The 16,696-nt window shown below is 37.9% G+C and overlaps 2 protein-coding genes across 3 annotated transcripts in view; one reads left to right on the top strand and one right to left on the bottom strand.

Moving 5' to 3' along the window:
* LOC146478037 (5-oxoprolinase-like) overlaps positions 1 to 16,696 on the top strand; it is a 102,602-nt gene that overhangs the window by 50,541 nt on the left and 35,365 nt on the right. For both annotated transcript variants that reach the window (XM_085112726.1, XM_085112727.1), the window contains exons 11-21: positions 9,245 to 9,333; positions 9,568 to 9,685; positions 9,908 to 9,962; positions 10,264 to 10,351; positions 11,160 to 11,401; positions 12,062 to 12,150; positions 12,652 to 12,733; positions 13,354 to 13,447; positions 14,146 to 14,198; positions 15,264 to 15,402; positions 15,996 to 16,108. In XM_085112726.1, coding sequence (XP_084968852.1) covers positions 9,245 to 9,333; positions 9,568 to 9,685; positions 9,908 to 9,962; positions 10,264 to 10,351; positions 11,160 to 11,401; positions 12,062 to 12,150; positions 12,652 to 12,733; positions 13,354 to 13,447; positions 14,146 to 14,198; positions 15,264 to 15,402; positions 15,996 to 16,108 — 1,162 coding nt within the window. The remainder of the gene's footprint in view (positions 1 to 9,244; positions 9,334 to 9,567; positions 9,686 to 9,907; positions 9,963 to 10,263; positions 10,352 to 11,159; positions 11,402 to 12,061; positions 12,151 to 12,651; positions 12,734 to 13,353; positions 13,448 to 14,145; positions 14,199 to 15,263; positions 15,403 to 15,995; positions 16,109 to 16,696) is intronic.
* Positions 395 to 3,725, bottom strand: LOC146478038 (uncharacterized). The gene is made up of 2 exons (XM_085112710.1): positions 3,512 to 3,725; positions 395 to 1,558 (listed from the first exon to the last, which is right to left on the bottom strand). Exon 2 carries the CDS (start codon positions 1,556 to 1,558, stop codon positions 395 to 397), a length of 1,164 nt encoding a protein of 387 aa, XP_084968836.1. The 5' UTR covers positions 3,512 to 3,725.

Genomic DNA, 16,696 nt, shown 5'->3' with positions numbered 1-16,696 from the left:
AGACTTGATGAAACGAATTGCATCCTCAACAGTGGCATAGGTAACCCGAGTATTCTCAGGGGAAATTCCATCATTCAAAGAGGAGCCCTTTGGAAACGAAAGATGGTGAATTAAACGGAATTCCCCCGGAGACTTCTTGGGCACCAGACCCAGTGGAGAGACCCGAAACACTGAAAAAGGGGGGGAGGAAAAAGGACCGGCAAGCCTATGGGCAGCAAGTTCCTTGTTAAGTTTTGCATCAACAGCTTCCGGATTCTGTAGGGCTGACAAAAGATTAGGAGCAGTACTGGAAACCTGGGAACCTTCAAAATGTAGGGGAAAACCATGTGTAAACCCCGCAGACAAAAATTCCACAATTGAATGGGTATACCCAGAAAGAAAAGATAATAAGTGATCAATTTTTATGGGTGTTGGTAACTGGGCGGGGAATCCCTGGGGATGGGCTAGGGCCACCACTGGGCTTGGGGGATCCACGAGTTTGGGACTTGTTACCAGGATTTCTGTTGAAGCCACGAAAATTACAATTCAGGGCCCGATGCGGCCCCTCACACTTACAGCAAGTATGCTTGAAAGAACACCCTGAGCATTCCCCTCCCCTATGATATTTAAAACAGTAGCCCCTGGGGACACTAATAGCCTGATTTAGTTTCCCAGTGCCTGCATTAGACGGTGGTTTACGGGACTGGGAACTGTTCTGGGCCATGAGCCAAAGCTCCCAATGGACATTACCCCAAGGCACAGCGGTGGATGGGGACTGGCGGAGAAGACGAAAATTTTCATCGTAATAGCGCCAGTTGTGGCCCTTAGTGGCAAGGTCTTGGATAATTGACCCATATTTCATAAGGCCAGGAGCAGCCTGGGGGTGCTTGCTCGAATAAACAGCCACAAACACATGAAAGGCCTGGAGCCAGGAATCAAAAGTAGATATTTTCTTTGGCTTGGCAAAGGGCTCGAGAGTTAAGGAGGGTGCTGACCCTTCATCCAAATGCTGGAGGGTGAGTTGGTACCTCCCATTGTGGACAGGAGTGACCAACAGGGAGCCAAAGTCAATATACTGTTCCTCCCAAATCTTAGTTTTTAATTTGAGAGGGACTCTGGCGTCGGCAGGTATGCTAATGGAACTGAAGATGTCCTTGGGTTGAGTGGAAGTGGAGGAAGACAGGGCCTCACCTGCCAGGGAGGATTGAAAAGAAGCAATCGCACCCTGCAAGGACGTTTCTGCCTGCCCAACCACCCCCTCATGAGATGATGCCACGGGGGCCTCGGTGGTGGGCTCCTGTGCCTCGCCGAGCTTCTTGGTGACTTCAGCCGTAACCGTGGCTATGATGTGCTGCAGTACACCAGGAGGGAGAGCTGTGGATGAGGCAGGCGGAGAAACACTGCCACTGACCGCAGGCAAAGCATCATCCCTATGTTCACTACCCACTCCGTCTTCGTGCACTTGACCAGGTTCACCTGCCGGTTGCTGATGGCGACGGCGACGGCTTGGCACGGAGACGAGGGACTCTAGGGCCTGTTGACTTGGCCGTTTTTGGCGTTGTGAACGACGAGGAGGCATCTGTGAAAGAAAAACCACAACAAAGGCAAAGAGACCCAGAGGCCTAAGGGGTATTTGATAATCGACTAGGAAAAAGCGGGGGGAGGAATAAATTAGAGCAACAGGGCTCTAATCATTGTAATCAAAATAAAAACAGAGCAACAGGGGCTCTAATCATTGTAATCAAAATAAAAACAGAGCAACAGGGGCTCTAATCATTGTAACAAATGAGACACAAGGCCTCAAGGAATCATAATAAAAACAGAGCAACAGGGGCTCTAATCATTGAATCAAAATAAAAACAGAGCAACAGGGGCTCTAATCATTGTAACAAATGAGACACAAGGCCTCGATGAATCAACATAAAAACAGAGCAACAGGGGCTCTAATCATTGTAATCAAAATAAAAACAGAGCAACAGGGGCTCTAGTCATTGTAAAAAATGAGACACAAAGCCTCAATGAATCCAAATAAAAACAGAGCAACAGGGGCTCTAGTCATTGTAAAAAATGAGACACAAAGCCTCAATGAATCCAAATAAAAACAGAGCAACAGGGGCTCTAATCATTGTAACAATTGAGACACAAGGCCTCAATGAATCATAAGAAAAACAGAGCAACAGGGGCTCTAAACATTGTAAAAAATGAGACACAAAGCCTCAATGAATCCAAATAAAAACAGAGCAACAGGGGCTCTAGTCATTGTAAAAAATGAGACACAAAGCCTCAATGAATCCAAATAAAAACAGAGCAACAGGGGCTCTAATCATTGTAACAATTGAGACACAAGGCCTCAATGAATCATAAGAAAAACAGAGCAACAGGGGCTCTAAACATTGTAAAAAATGAGACAAAAAGCCTCAATGAATCCAAATAAAAACAGAGCAACAGGGGCTCTAATCATTGTAAAAAGTGAGACACGAGGCCTCAATGACTTAAAAGAAAACAGAGCAACAGGGGCTCTAAACAAATGTAAACATGGACAAGCCTGGCTGACCAAAGGTCGCCGCAATAGCAAGTCCGTATAAAAGAAATCGGGAACACAGGTCCCCAAATAAACATGATGCGTATAATAAAGTGTTAAATAAAAACATGAGGCAAAAACCACTAGCTACCAATAAAGAAAAGCAATGAAGGGGTGGGTGGGGAAGTACCAAATAGGAAAGGACAAACGTAAACGCCCTAAATGTACTTAGCAAGCATTGTTAACGCCTTAATAATGGCGCCTCGATAGCTGCGATACAGCCAATACTGGCCCACGGAGTTCACGTGAACGCCATCGGGCAAATATGGATCACAACTGGGTTCGCAAAAGCCGACATGGCGCCAACAGAAAACGCTTTCTTGTTCGCCTAAAACAACTCGCAGGTAATTGTTTAAAATCGGCACCGCCTTGTTGAAATCCGACCTATGTGGAGACTTTGTTCCACGAGGGAGGACCTCACAGACGCCAATGATTTTCACTGCGAAGGAACAGCGAAGGAAACGAACAAAATCATCAATAGCGGAACCTACGACCTCGGGTGCACTGACAGTTAAATCATTGGTTCCAATTTCGAGAATAACAATGTCTGGGGCAAACTCAGTAAGGACACCCAGGTCGTATTTGATCAATTTCTGGACCGTGCGTCCGCCCGTGCCATGTAAACGCACATGGACTTGCCCCTGTAGGTTAAAAGTCTCGGAGGCTCGCGGATCGAAATCGTTCTTAAGATCATGAGCTAATCGACGTACGAAAGAATGACCTAAAACGAGAACTTTTGGAGAAAGTGTAGATTCCATCTTGCCAACAGAAAAATTGCTTAACGTAGCGCCACGCGGTCCGGAAATAAAGCAAGGCAAAACGAAACAAGTAGGGAAAAAATTGGTAAATAAACGCAATGAAGGGGAACGTAACCCCAACAAAGAAAATTCAGAACACAATAGAGTGAAATAAAGGGGAAAAACCGGGAACCGGTGGATTATATTGGCTTACCTTGAAAGAACAAAAGCACGTCTTAATCCGCTGCTGAACCGAGACGAATGACTATGGTATGATCATATTGATCATATGACTGAAACAAGCACCTAAAGGGGGCTATACGTTATTCCAATTACTTCTTGCCCAAGACCCAGGACCACTCGATCCAATTGATTACTAACAAAGGCGGGAAAGGCATAAAAATTCTATTTGCGGGCAAATATTTTATTTATTTTAACCACCAGACTATTTTATATTTTAACCACCGGACTAATAACCACCAAAAACTGTTTTATTTTAACCACCGGGGTTTTACCACCAAAAACTGTTTTATTTTAACCACCAGACTAATAACCATGAAAAACTCTTTCATTTTAACCACCGGACTAATTACCACCAAAAACTGTTTTATTTTAATCACCGGGGTTTTAACCACCAAAAACTGTTTTATTTTAATCACCATTGTTATAACCACCAAAAACTTTTTTATTTGAACCACCGGACTAATAACCACCAAAAACTGTTTTATTTTAACCACCGGATTAATAACCACCAAAAACTGTTTTATTTTAACCACCGAACTAATAGCCACCAAAAACTGTTTTATTTTAATCACCGGGGTTTTAACCACCTAAAACTGTTTTATTTTAATCACCGTTGGTATAACCACCAAAAACTTTTTTATTTGAACCACCGGACTAATAACCACCAAAAACTGTTTTATTTTAACCACCGAATTAATAACCACCAAAAACTTTTTTTCTTTAACTACCGGACTAATAACCACCAAAAACTGTTTTATTTTAATCACCATGGCTATAACCACCAAAAACTGTTTTATTTGAACCACCTGACTAATTTACTTTAAGCACCGTGGTTTTAACCACCAAAAACTGTTGTATTTTAACCACTGTACTAATAACCACCAAAAACTGTTTTATTTTAACTACTTGGGTTTTAACCACCAAAAACTGTTTTCTTTTAACCACCGAGGTTATAACCACCAAACACTCTTTTATTTTAAACACCGAACTAATAACCACCAAAACCTGTTGCATTTTAACCACCGTGGTTATAACCACCAAAAACTGTTTTATTTTAACCACCGTGGTTATAACCACCAAAAACTGTTTTATTTGAACCACCGGACTAATAACCATCAAAAACTGTTTTATTTTAACCACCAGACTAATAACCACCAACAACTGTTTTATTTTAACCACCGAATTATAACCAGAAAAAACTGTTTTATTTTAACCACCGGACTAATAACCACCAAAAACTGTTTTATTTTAACCACCGGGGTTTTACCACCAAAAACTGTTTTATTTTAACCACCAGACTAATAACCACGAAAAACTCTTTCATTTTAACCACCGGACTAATAACCACCAAAAACTGTTTTATTTTAATCACCGGGGTTTTAACCACCAAAAACTGTTTTATTTTAATCACCATTGTTATAACCACCAAAAACTTTTTTATTTGAACCACCGGACTAATAACCACCAAAAACTGTTTTATTTTAACCACCGGATTAATAACCACCAAAAACTGTTTTATTTTAACCACCGAACTAATAGCCACCAAAAACTGCTTTATTTTAATCACCGGGGTTTTAACCACCAAAAACTGTTTTATTTTAATCACCGTTGTTATAACCACCAAAAACTTTTTTATTTGAACCACCGGACTAATAACCACCAAAAACTGTTTTATTTTAACCACCGGACTAATAGCCACCAAAGACTATTTTTTTTTAACCACCGGGGTCTTAACCACCAAAAAACTGTTTTTGTTTTAACAACCGGACTAATAACTACTAAATACTTTTTTATATTAACCATCGGAATAATAACCACAAAAAACTGTTTTATTTTAACTACCGGACTAATAACCACCAAAGATTATTTTATTTCAACCACCGAGGGGTTTTAACCACTAAAAACTGTTTCGTTTTAACTACCCTGGTTTTAACAACCAAAAAGTGGTTTATTTTAACCACTGAACTAATAACCACCAAAAACGTTTTTATTTTAACCAGCGGACTAATAACCACCAAAAACTGTTTTATTTTAACCACCGTGGTTATAACCACCATAAACTGTTTTATTTTAACCGCTGTGGTTATAACCACCAAAAACTGTTTTTTTTTAACCACCGAACTAATATAATAACCAGCAAAAACTGTTTTAATTTAACCCCCGGACTGATAACCACCAAAAAGTGTTTTATTTTAACCACCGGACTTATAAGCACCAAAAACTGTTTTATTTTAACCACCGTGGTTATAACCACCAAAAACTTTTTTATGTTAACCACCGAACTAATAACCACCAAAAACTGTTTTATTTTAACCACCGGACAAATAACCACCAAAAACTGTTTTATTTTAACCACCGGACTAATAACCACTATAAACTGTTTTATGTTAAACACTGGGCTAATAACCACGAAAAACTTTTTTATTTTAACCATCGGGGTCTTAACCACCAGAAACTGTTTTATTTTAACCACTGAACTAATAACCACCAAAAACTGTTTTATTTCAACCACCGGACTAATAGCCACCAAAAACTGTTTTGTTTTAACCACCGAGGTTATAACCACCAAACACTCTTTTATTTTAACCACCGAACTAATAACCACCAAAACCTGTTGCATTTTAACCACCGTGGTTATAACCACCAAAAACTGTTTTATTTTAACCACCGTGGTTATAACCACCATAAACTGTTTTATTTTAACCGCTGTGGTTATAACCGCCAAAAACTGTTTTTTTTAACCACCGAACTAATAACCAGCAAAAACTGTTTTAATTTAACCCCCGGACTGATAACCACCAAAAAGTGTTTTATTTTAACCACCGGACTTATAAGCACCAAAAACTGTTTTATTTTAACCACCGTGGTTATAACCACCAAAAACTTTTTTATGTTAACCACCGAACTAATAACCACCAAAAACTGTTTTATTTTAACCACCGGACAAATAACCACCAAAAACTGTTTTATTTTAACCACCGGACTAATAACCACTATAAACTGTTTTATGTTAAACACTGGGCTAATAACCACGAAAAACTTGTTTATTTTAACCATCGGGGTCTTAACCACCAGAAACTGTTTTATTTTAACCACTGAACTAATAACCACCAAAAACTGTTTTATTTTAACCACCGGACTAATAGCCACCAAAAACTGTTTTATTTTAATCACCATTGTTATAACCACCAAAAACTTTTTTATTTGAACCACCGGACAAATAACCACCAAAAACTTTTTTATTTTAACCACCGGACTAATAACCACTATAAACTGTTTTATGTTAACCACTGGGCTAATAACCACGAAAAACTTTTTTATTTTAACCATCGGGGTCTTAACCACCAGAAACTGTTTTATTTTAACCACTGAACTAATAACCACCAAAAACTGTTTTATTTTAACCACCGGACTAATAGCCACCAAAAACTGTTTTATTTTAATCACCATTGTTATAACCACCAAAAACTGTTTTATTTTAATCACGGGACTAATAGGCACCAAAAACTGTTTTATTTTAATCACCATTGTTATAACCACCAAAAACTTTTTTATTTGAACCACCGGACTAATAACCACCAAAAACTGTTTTATTTTAACGACCGGAGTAATAAGCACCAAAAACTGTTTTATCTTAACCACTAGACTAATAACCACCAAAAACTGTTTTATTTTAACCACTGGGCTAATAACTACGAAAAACCTTTTTATTTAAACCATCGGGGTTTTAACCACCAGAAATTATTTTAATTTAACCACCGGGCTTATAACTATCAAGATCTGTTGTATTTTAATCACCATAGTAATAACCACCAAAAACTGTTTTGTTTTAACCACTAGGGTTTTAACCACGAAAAACTTTTTTTATTTTAACCATCGGGCTTTTAACCACCAAAAACTGTTTTACTTTAACCACCAGCCTTATAACCACCAAGAACTGTTTTATTTTATTCACTGGGATTATAACTACCAAAAACTATTGTATTTTAACCACCGTGTTTGAAACCACCAAAAACTGTTTTATTTTAACTACCGTGGTTATAACCACCAAAAACTTTTTTATGTTAACCACCGAACTAATAACCACCAAAAACTGTTTTATTTTAACCACCGGACAAATAACCACCAAAAACTGTTTTATTTTAACCACCGGACTACTAACCACTAAAAACTGTTTTATGTTAACCACTGGGCTAATAACCACGGAAAATTTTTTTATTTTAACCATCGGGGTCTTAACCACCAGAAACTGTTTTATTTTAACCACCGAACTAATAACCACCAAAAACTGTTTTATTTTAACCACTGGATTAATAACCACCAAAAACTGTTTTATTTTAACCACCGGACTAATAGCCACCAAAAACTGTTTTATTTTAACCACTGGGGTTTTAACCATTAAAAACTGTTTTATTTTAACCAACAGACTAATAACCACCAAAAACTGTTTCGTTGTAACCACCCTGGTTTTAACTACCAAAAACTGTTTTATTTGAACCACCGAACTAATAACCACCAAAAACAGTCTTATTTTAACCTTCGGACTAATAAGCAGCAAAAACTGTTTTATTTTAATCACCGGGCTAATAACCACCTTAAACCTTTTTATTTTAACCAACAAGCTTAGAACCACCAAAATCTTTTTTTATTTAACTAGTAGGGTTATAACCATTAAAAGCTGTTTTATTTAAACCACTTTGTAAGTAGCCACCCAAAACTTTTTTATTTTAAAGTTCGCGGTTGTAACTAGTAAAAACTGTTTTATTTTAACCACTGGTATAACCACCAAAAAGTTTTTTTTTTTTCAACGATTTGACTAATAACCACCAAGAACTGTTTTATTTTAACCATCATGCTAATAACCACCAAAAACTATTTCAATTTAACGACCAGGCTTATAATCTCGAAAAATTGTTTTCTTTTAATTACCAGACTAATATCCACTAAAAACTGCTATATTTTAATCTGTGTATTACCGGTAATAACGACGATAATCTGTTTTATTTTAGCCACTGCCGTAATAACCACCAAAAGTGGTTTTAATTTAACCCTTGTATAAATAACCAGTAAAAATTTTTTTTAAGCTCCGTATTAATATATGTACAAAAATGCACAGTTACCTTAAATGGACTAACTGTTACATTGAATAAAATAGCCGTATTTAAAAACTTATTTGACTAGTAAGAAATTGCTTTGGGCAAGTACAGCTTAAAAGCAGCTTTCCCAAAGGACAATCTGAAATTTAAATTTTAAAAATGCTTTATTGTATGGGAAATCAGAGACTGAAGGGAAGAGCATAATGAGCATAATGAGTGCGTAGGGTTTCTTTTGGATTAATATGTAATGTTTGAAACACGAGCAGCAGTGTTTTATCGGAATTTGAGTGGTTTAATACTCGATAAACACGTGCTGCGAGTTTTTTGAACGGCTTCAAAAAGAATACTGGAAAAGCGTGTTTCAAGAGAGTTCATAACAATGATGCTTTTGTGAACGTTGTAAATTAGCATACATATTTTACCGACCTAATAACATGTAAATGTAAATGTAAATGAAAAACATTAAACACCGTATGCTAATAAGGAGGAGGTAATTTTTATCGGGTTTCAAAACCACTGCACGTAATGTTTTTTCGACCATTTGATAAGTCAATGGGTTTATGAATTATTAATGAGTTTTTGAGGTAAGTTTTCCATTTTGTTGATAGGAACATCAACTGATGTCTCTCGTTATGCTGGTCAGTATGAGCAAGTGTTTGAAACAACAACTGCTGGAATTACTATACAGGCACCCCAGGTACATAGAACATTGTTAGTACAAAGTAACTCCTCTTGCATTAATATGGAGTGTTTCTTCGAGAGCTGCTTGATTATTGCACGTAAGTTTGCTGTAATTTGATACATTTATTTTGCTAGTAAAGTTATCAAATGTTTGAAGGGTAAACCGGTTCTTACTTTGTGTGATCGGTTAGGTTGTTACATCCTCAAATGGTTTTTCTGAATGAAAGCACTGTATTATTGGTTTATACAGCTGGATATCAACACTGTTGCAGCAGGTGGTGGCTCACGCCTGTTTTTTAGGGCAGGGCTGTTTGTTGTGGGACCAGAGTCAGCTGGTGCCCATCCAGGACCAGTATGTTACAGGAAAGGCAAGAAACATTTTTTTAATAAACTCTTGAAGCAAATCTTCGTCTTCTTTAACTTCCTCTCCTTTTAAGTGACTCGTTAAGTCTGACTTCTATGCCATGTCGCCCACCCTTAGACAACATTCATTTCCTTTTCTTTGTCTGTCTTTGTTTCTTTTGTTCGGGGTCATTTCCACTTCTGCGCATGTTCTATCCATGAATTTCGTTTTTTATTATTTTTTGCAGGTGGGCCTTTGACAGTTACTGATGCAAACTTAATTCTTGGACGAATACTTCCTGAGTAAGATATGATGTCTATTTTTGATTGCTTAATTCATGTAGCAGATGTCAATAGTATGTTGTTGGTGTATGAACTTTGTTTATGCAAGTTCTGACATTAAGTGGCCGTGCATACCTTTTACTTCTACAATGTAAACTCAGCTGTCGGATGTATCTCTATACTGAGGCCAATTAAGATGATACCTCCTTTTTGTAATCATGGGAAACTAGATACCATGGACATGGCTCAGCATAAACTGTTACATTGAGTATGACCCTACTCTCACAAAGCAAGGTATAATCGTAACTTTTTTTTCCACAAGATTCTTTCCCAAGATCTTTGGAGAAGATGAGAATCTTCCATTGGACAGACAGGGAACTTTACGAGCTTTTGAGAAAATTACTGAGGAGGTGATTACAAACTTTGTGTTGTGGTTTTTTAAGCACTGAAAATGTTCCAGTAGCTGGCAATGTATCTCCTGCAGTTGATACAACAACATCAACAACAACAAAACTTCATAGCAACGCACTAGATAAATTCATACAAAATTCTTCCACCCGCATGTAGCTGACTAATCAAGGCGGGGGGGGGGGGGGGGGGAATTTAAAAAAATAAATAAAGTTGTAACTAATTTACTACTAGCTGAAAATTTGCAACTTACTTCACACTGGACATCCTGGCGCGTAAGGGAACCCAGCCTGTCAAGCTATACTGTTCCTTTCCAGCTATATACAACTACAAACATTTTCGGTGCGAGGTACTAGGGAATGTATGAGTGCAAAGTTCAAGTTCAAGTTCAAGCTCATGAGTTGGGGTTCGAGTTATGAGAAAATAATTAGTAACTTGTTGTGACTGTTCTTTAGGAGGTAAGTAGTTAGTATTTTGCCTTCAGATACAATTATAAAAGGTTAGCTTCAACTATGGTTAACATCCCTGTTTAATTTTCAGAACCTAAATTGAACTCAAACTGAAAATCGCACTCAAACTTAGATTTGTTTCTACTTCAATGAGAAGGGTTGTTGTTAAATTTTAATTTATTTTTCAATGTGTGATTTCCTAGAAAGAACAAGGTTTTTAACACGTCTACTGATCGAGTGCCGTCAGTGCAATGGGGAATCTTATTTTTATACAAAAATAATTGTGTTGGTAATAAGTTTGTAATGACTTTCTAAGAGCATTTTAAGATAGTAGAAGTTACATTGTTTCATTGGTTTCTAGATAAATACACTTCTGTCCCTTCAAAGTTCGGACACCAGAAAGGATCCTTTGAGCATAGAAGAGGTTGCCATGGGTTTTATTTCTGTAGCTAATGAGACAATGTGCCGACCTATTAGAGCTTTGACTCAGGCGAGAGGGCACAACACTGCAAATCATGTGCTGGCATGTTTTGGAGGAGCTGGTGGCCAACATGCATGTTCCATAGCCCAATCACTAGGAATGTCAACAGTCTTTATTCATCGGTAATGAAGCTGGATATGAAATATCTTTTCCAATTAAGTTTTATTACATCAAAATGTCAAAGTCACCTTAGAACGGTTTTCAATTGAGTGTCGAAAGCAATTTCACTACACTCTGTGATTGGTTTACAAAACTCGCGCCACTTTCTCAATCAATGGGAATCCAAACCAAAACCAATCGTGTTTTCGCTGTACTCGTTTTCCCGCGTTTGGCGCCAGTTATATTTATTTGCTTCGAATTCTGATTGGCTCGTTGTGTTGTTTAAACTGTTGCGATTGGCCAGAGTTATTACTTTGGGTTTGGTTTTTCAACACTCAATTGAAAACCGCTCTATAGGCATTGTTTTCACTGTTTTAGTGGAAGAATCGAGATCTCAGGAAGACGTTTCCGTTCTGTTTTAAATATATAACTGATGATTGAAAAATATGTCCAAAAAAAGAAGAAATAAAACTGAATTAGCTTGTGGCCATTGTGAGATGAAGGTTTTGGATCAAGGGTTAGTTTTTATTTTAAATGCTTTGTCGGAAGATCGAGAAAAGTGACAAAGAATGGGATTAATTTTCCACCACTGAAGTTAACTGATTTTTTCAAGAGAATTGCTTGGTCTGCTGCATGCATTGTGAATTGTGTCTTGTAAAAAAATACCTTGTTGTTTTTATCAGCTACTCAGGAATCCTTTCTGCCTTTGGACTGGCTCTAGCAGATGTTGTACATGAAGCTCAAGAGCCTTGCTCCTGTGTTTATAACAGAGGTTTTTGTTACATTACTATCTTGTTCTAAACTACAACCTCACTGAATAATCAGATTTCGGGAAGTGAAGGGGAGAGAGGAAAGGGAAGCATGTGCAACTTTCTCAATAATTTTGTCTGAGATTGTAGACCAATGTGTCTAAAAATCAACCAACAAAACCTGGACACCAGAGAGGCTTGGACAGGCATGGAAAGACTTCAACTTTATGAGCCTTGTTAGAGGATTCTGTTGTTAAATTCAGGAATAAACATTCTAAGGATGAAAAGAAGTGAAAATCGAGCAGCATTTCATTTTCATCATGGTATTATTATTATTGTACTAAAAAGTAATGGCCAACAGTGATGCAGCAGCTGTAGATGTCCATATTATTGTACACTTCTCTTGAGAACCGGGCAATATGTACCAAATCTAGGTTTGCTGTATGTTTTAGACAATCAAGCTGTGTTATTTCCAAGGTTGGCATAAGACGTGAAGACATGTTGTGCTTTCCCCCTTGTTATAGATTCCTACCAGTACCTTGATGATCGAATTGCCTTCCTAACCCAGCAGTGCACTGAAGAACTCAAAACGCAAGGGTTTGATGAGTATGTTTTCCAATGCAGCTGTAACGTTTGTTTTGAACCACCATGATCCTGGTTTAGCTATTGTAGACAGTGGAACATCTCCGTGAAAGAGCTGGAAACCTGTTCACAAGACCGAACAAACTGCAGGAACACCATAAGGAAGACTTTCAATGCCTTTGAAGTCAGCCGTCAGGAATACATTTCTAGAACCAGAGCACAAAGAAAGGCCTCGGGATCCGCACCATTTCCTCACTTTCCTCATTTTCCTGGGTGTGCACCTCCAAAAGTGGCCCTTTCACCCATACCACAATCCACCAGACAAATGTGTGTAATTAACATTATTGAAGCCCATGGTTAATTCTCCATCAATGTATGACTGATTACCAGTTTAGTTTGTTGATAGTATATATTTCCGAACACAAAGTCCATTCATTTAACAGGCTAAAATAGTACAGCTGTTACATATATACGGATATTTAATTTAACTAATATGTAAAAATTGAGAAAAAATGGATTTTGTTAATTGTTACTCTGTCAAGCGATACATTTGAGCCAGCAAATGTCCTTCAGTTTGGCATTAACTTGTATTACCATTTTGAAAGCTTTTCAGAGCTTATCATTGTAGTTAAATTGTCTTTCAGATGCCAGATATCCACTGAAACATTTCTGCATATGAGATATGATGGAACAGACTGTGCTTTGATATGCAATGTTTCTCCTTGCCAGGCAGAAGAGGTATCTCTATAATTTAGCAGTGACATGCGAACAAGGCTATGGCTTATTGTACTCACAGGGTCTGCTTAAATGAGTTTTGTACAGTACAGTGGCAAGATTGGCAATGTCATTCGTGTCTTGCATTGGTATTATGCTGTGGCCCAATGATAATTTTGCTTCAGTTGGCGTAAATAGATAGATCGTTTTTTAAAACCAAAACAAAACGACTAAAGTAACAAAATGCAAAAACAGTTTCGTCAGAGGAAATAAATAACCTTAACGATTCGAACTATATATATTATGTTATGTTACTTCTTATCACTGTAGCTGCTCTCCTCTCTGGCCCCTTTTTCACTTCATCATTTGTGAGACAGTCTGTATTACTAGTCCAGTGAGTCCAGTCCTGAGTTATGTTCGCTCTTGATACAACATCTGTGGCTAGCTAACAGTTTAGTTGGGAAACAATTACATGGACAACACACACCCAGATCTGTGCGATCTGGATAGCAGTGAGTCATGAGCAAGGCCCAAACATTTTTGCCAGTGTGCAGTGGGCATCAGGATAGGAGATGGGAACATGGAAAAACGGTTGGGAATTGGTAGAGAAGGGGCCAGGAAGTGGACTAAAACAACATTTCCCATGGCTCCACAAGCTTTTAACTTTTACTTGTTGTATGTATAAAATAAAGTTGGTTAATAAATATTTTGACATTTTTCAGCTGTCACAGAAAAGTTCTCATTGGGCTGACTTTGGAAAGGTTTTCACAGAGAGGTGATTCACAATTAGCAATCGTTCAGTTTGTTTTGTGTATTCAAGCTTATCACGAAAAGGGAACAGTAAAAATAGATATTAGTTAATCTGAACTAATGGCTAATAATTCTCCTTTTTAACTCGTGAATACGCGCATGCACAATGAACGAGTTATCGTAATGTGGGGGAAATGTCACTCGGTCGCTGGTCGTAAACTTTCAAATGTGTCGTACTCTCACGGCTTGCTTTTAGTTTAGGTTCTCTTTTCCTTCACTAATAAAAATTCACGTCTTTTGGAGTTCGAAATTAAAAGAAATAGCCTAAACAACGCTCAAGCGATGTATATAGTCCTTGCACGTTTCTATTTTCGGTGTCTGAAAGTGCCGCGTTGAAAGCCGCTCAAGGCCGAGATTGTCTTCCAAGTCAACAGGGATTTCGCGCAAAATGGAAGGAGAAAATATGATCCGAAAACGTCTGAGGGTGTTCCCTGCTCATTCGCGTATTCTTTTTTGGCGGTCCGAAGTCATTTGACCGTAAAAATCATAGCGCCACGGGTGCCAGAGAGTTTGACACCCTAAACAACTTATAAATACAAAAAATTAATCTCTCCTTCGGGAGTCCTGCACATGAGGTGTAGTGGCGTGGTGCGCTGTCTTAGAAGCAAAGGGTCCCAGGTTCAATTCCCGAGATAATGGAGAAATTTTTTTTCTTTTTCCTTTTTCTTTTTCGCCTTTAAAGCCAACCACTCCAAAAACTCCAAACAATTTTCAAAATTAAAACTATCTTTAAAAATACAAAACTATTCAAGAAACTCAATCTTGCTGAGTGGAAAGGCTAAGAATCTAAAGATGCAGAATAAATGCCCGTGGGGCCCCTTATTAAGCCTTTATGGGTTATATTTCGAGTCCTGGGCTAACCATACACAACGCAAACAATGATTTATACCTTGTCACTATTTACTTCTGCATTTACGAATTGGCTCACAGGAGCCTTTGATTTGTTTTTGCATGCAGAAAAAATGTCATAATCTGTTAGAATTGTATTGTTCCTTCAAGATTACCATTTTTTCGTTGTTTGTTATTTGAGGTATTTGCAAGAGTTTGGCTTTACCATTCCTAATCGCAACATTATGGTTGACGACATAAGGGTGAGAGGGTGTGGACATTCCAGAACATCATTCCTTCATAATGTAGCTCAGTCAAGTGCTCCACCACCAGTCAAAAAAGTAAGTTAAGAGCGCAATTTTTCTTATTCTGTTACATTATTAATGTAGTATAAAGAGACATTTCCATTTTTTGTCTTCATGTGCCAAACAGTCCATCATTAAAGAGATTTAGAATCGCGTTTACGTCAAACGGTAAACGTTAGATTATTAGATTCGCGTTTATATTTTCTTGAAAATTAGTACACAGATGAGAATATTGCAAAATAGTTCTGGCCTTTGGTGCTAACGCAAAGCCACCCAATTTTACTGATAAACTAAAAACAGCGAGCTGCAAATAAAGGGTAAATATCACCAGGTCACGTGGTCATGTTAGCCGTTTGCCTTAAAGTGACACTGACTTATCAGTGTGAGGGGTCAAGGGACCAGAGCCCCATTTTTTGTCCAAGGAAAATAAGGTTGAGGAGACTGAAATTACATTTATGGTGAGACCTTATTTATTGTTCCCCAACCTTAGCAAAGTTCTGTATCCACCACTTTTAACTGTATGGAAGAAACTCAGTTATCAAGAAGTAGCATCTGATGGGAGAGGTTATGTTGCCAGTTAAGTAGGGGCAGTAGTATTGTGTAACTGTGGTGTCCTTTTTTATTATCAGGTAACAAAGTGCTTTTTTGAGAGTGGCTTACTTGACACCAGAGTGTATTCTCTAAATGATCTAGCTGCGGGACATATGATAGAGGGACCTGCTATTATCATAGACCAACACAGGTATGAAAATGTCTGTAGTATAAGTTGCGATGGTTACATACAAGTCTTACTTGAGCTTTTTATTTACAAGGCAGAAAAAATCACCTGACGGAGGTTGAAATAGTCATGGTAACGTTGCTCACATATGCCTCCATAACTGGTATTCCATTCAACAAATCGACTGCAGTTTTCTCTGGTCTATACTCTTATAGACCATAAAATGACGTCAAAAAATGTTCAAAACTCAAGTGGAACCACGAGCCGCAGGCGAGTGGTTTCACTGCCAAGTTTTGGACATTTTATAAGTATAGATCATAGAAAACTGCCGTCGATTTTTTTTTTTTACAATAACATGGAAAAAGTACGAGCGGAATTGGCTATTTTTTTCGTTGAGAAAGCGCGCGCGTTACATCTGACGTCATTTTTATTGTCTGTACTCTTACAGACAATAGCTACGAGCCAATCAGCGCGCGGGAATTTGGACAGTTATTGTAAAAAGCCTCTTATGAATTTTTTCCAGGGTTAGGTGAGAATACAACATTGGTCAATTAGCTCTGAACAGTCAACATTTTGGGATGCAGCAACAAGTCATCAACATACATATCGTAG

Source organism: Pavona decussata, unplaced genomic scaffold (genome assembly GCF_977016875.1).
Source record: "Pavona decussata unplaced genomic scaffold, jaPavDecu1.1 SCAFFOLD_67, whole genome shotgun sequence".
Lineage (NCBI taxonomy): Eukaryota > Metazoa > Cnidaria > Anthozoa > Scleractinia > Agariciidae > Pavona > Pavona decussata.
This window is presented reverse-complemented; position numbering and strand designations above follow the sequence as displayed.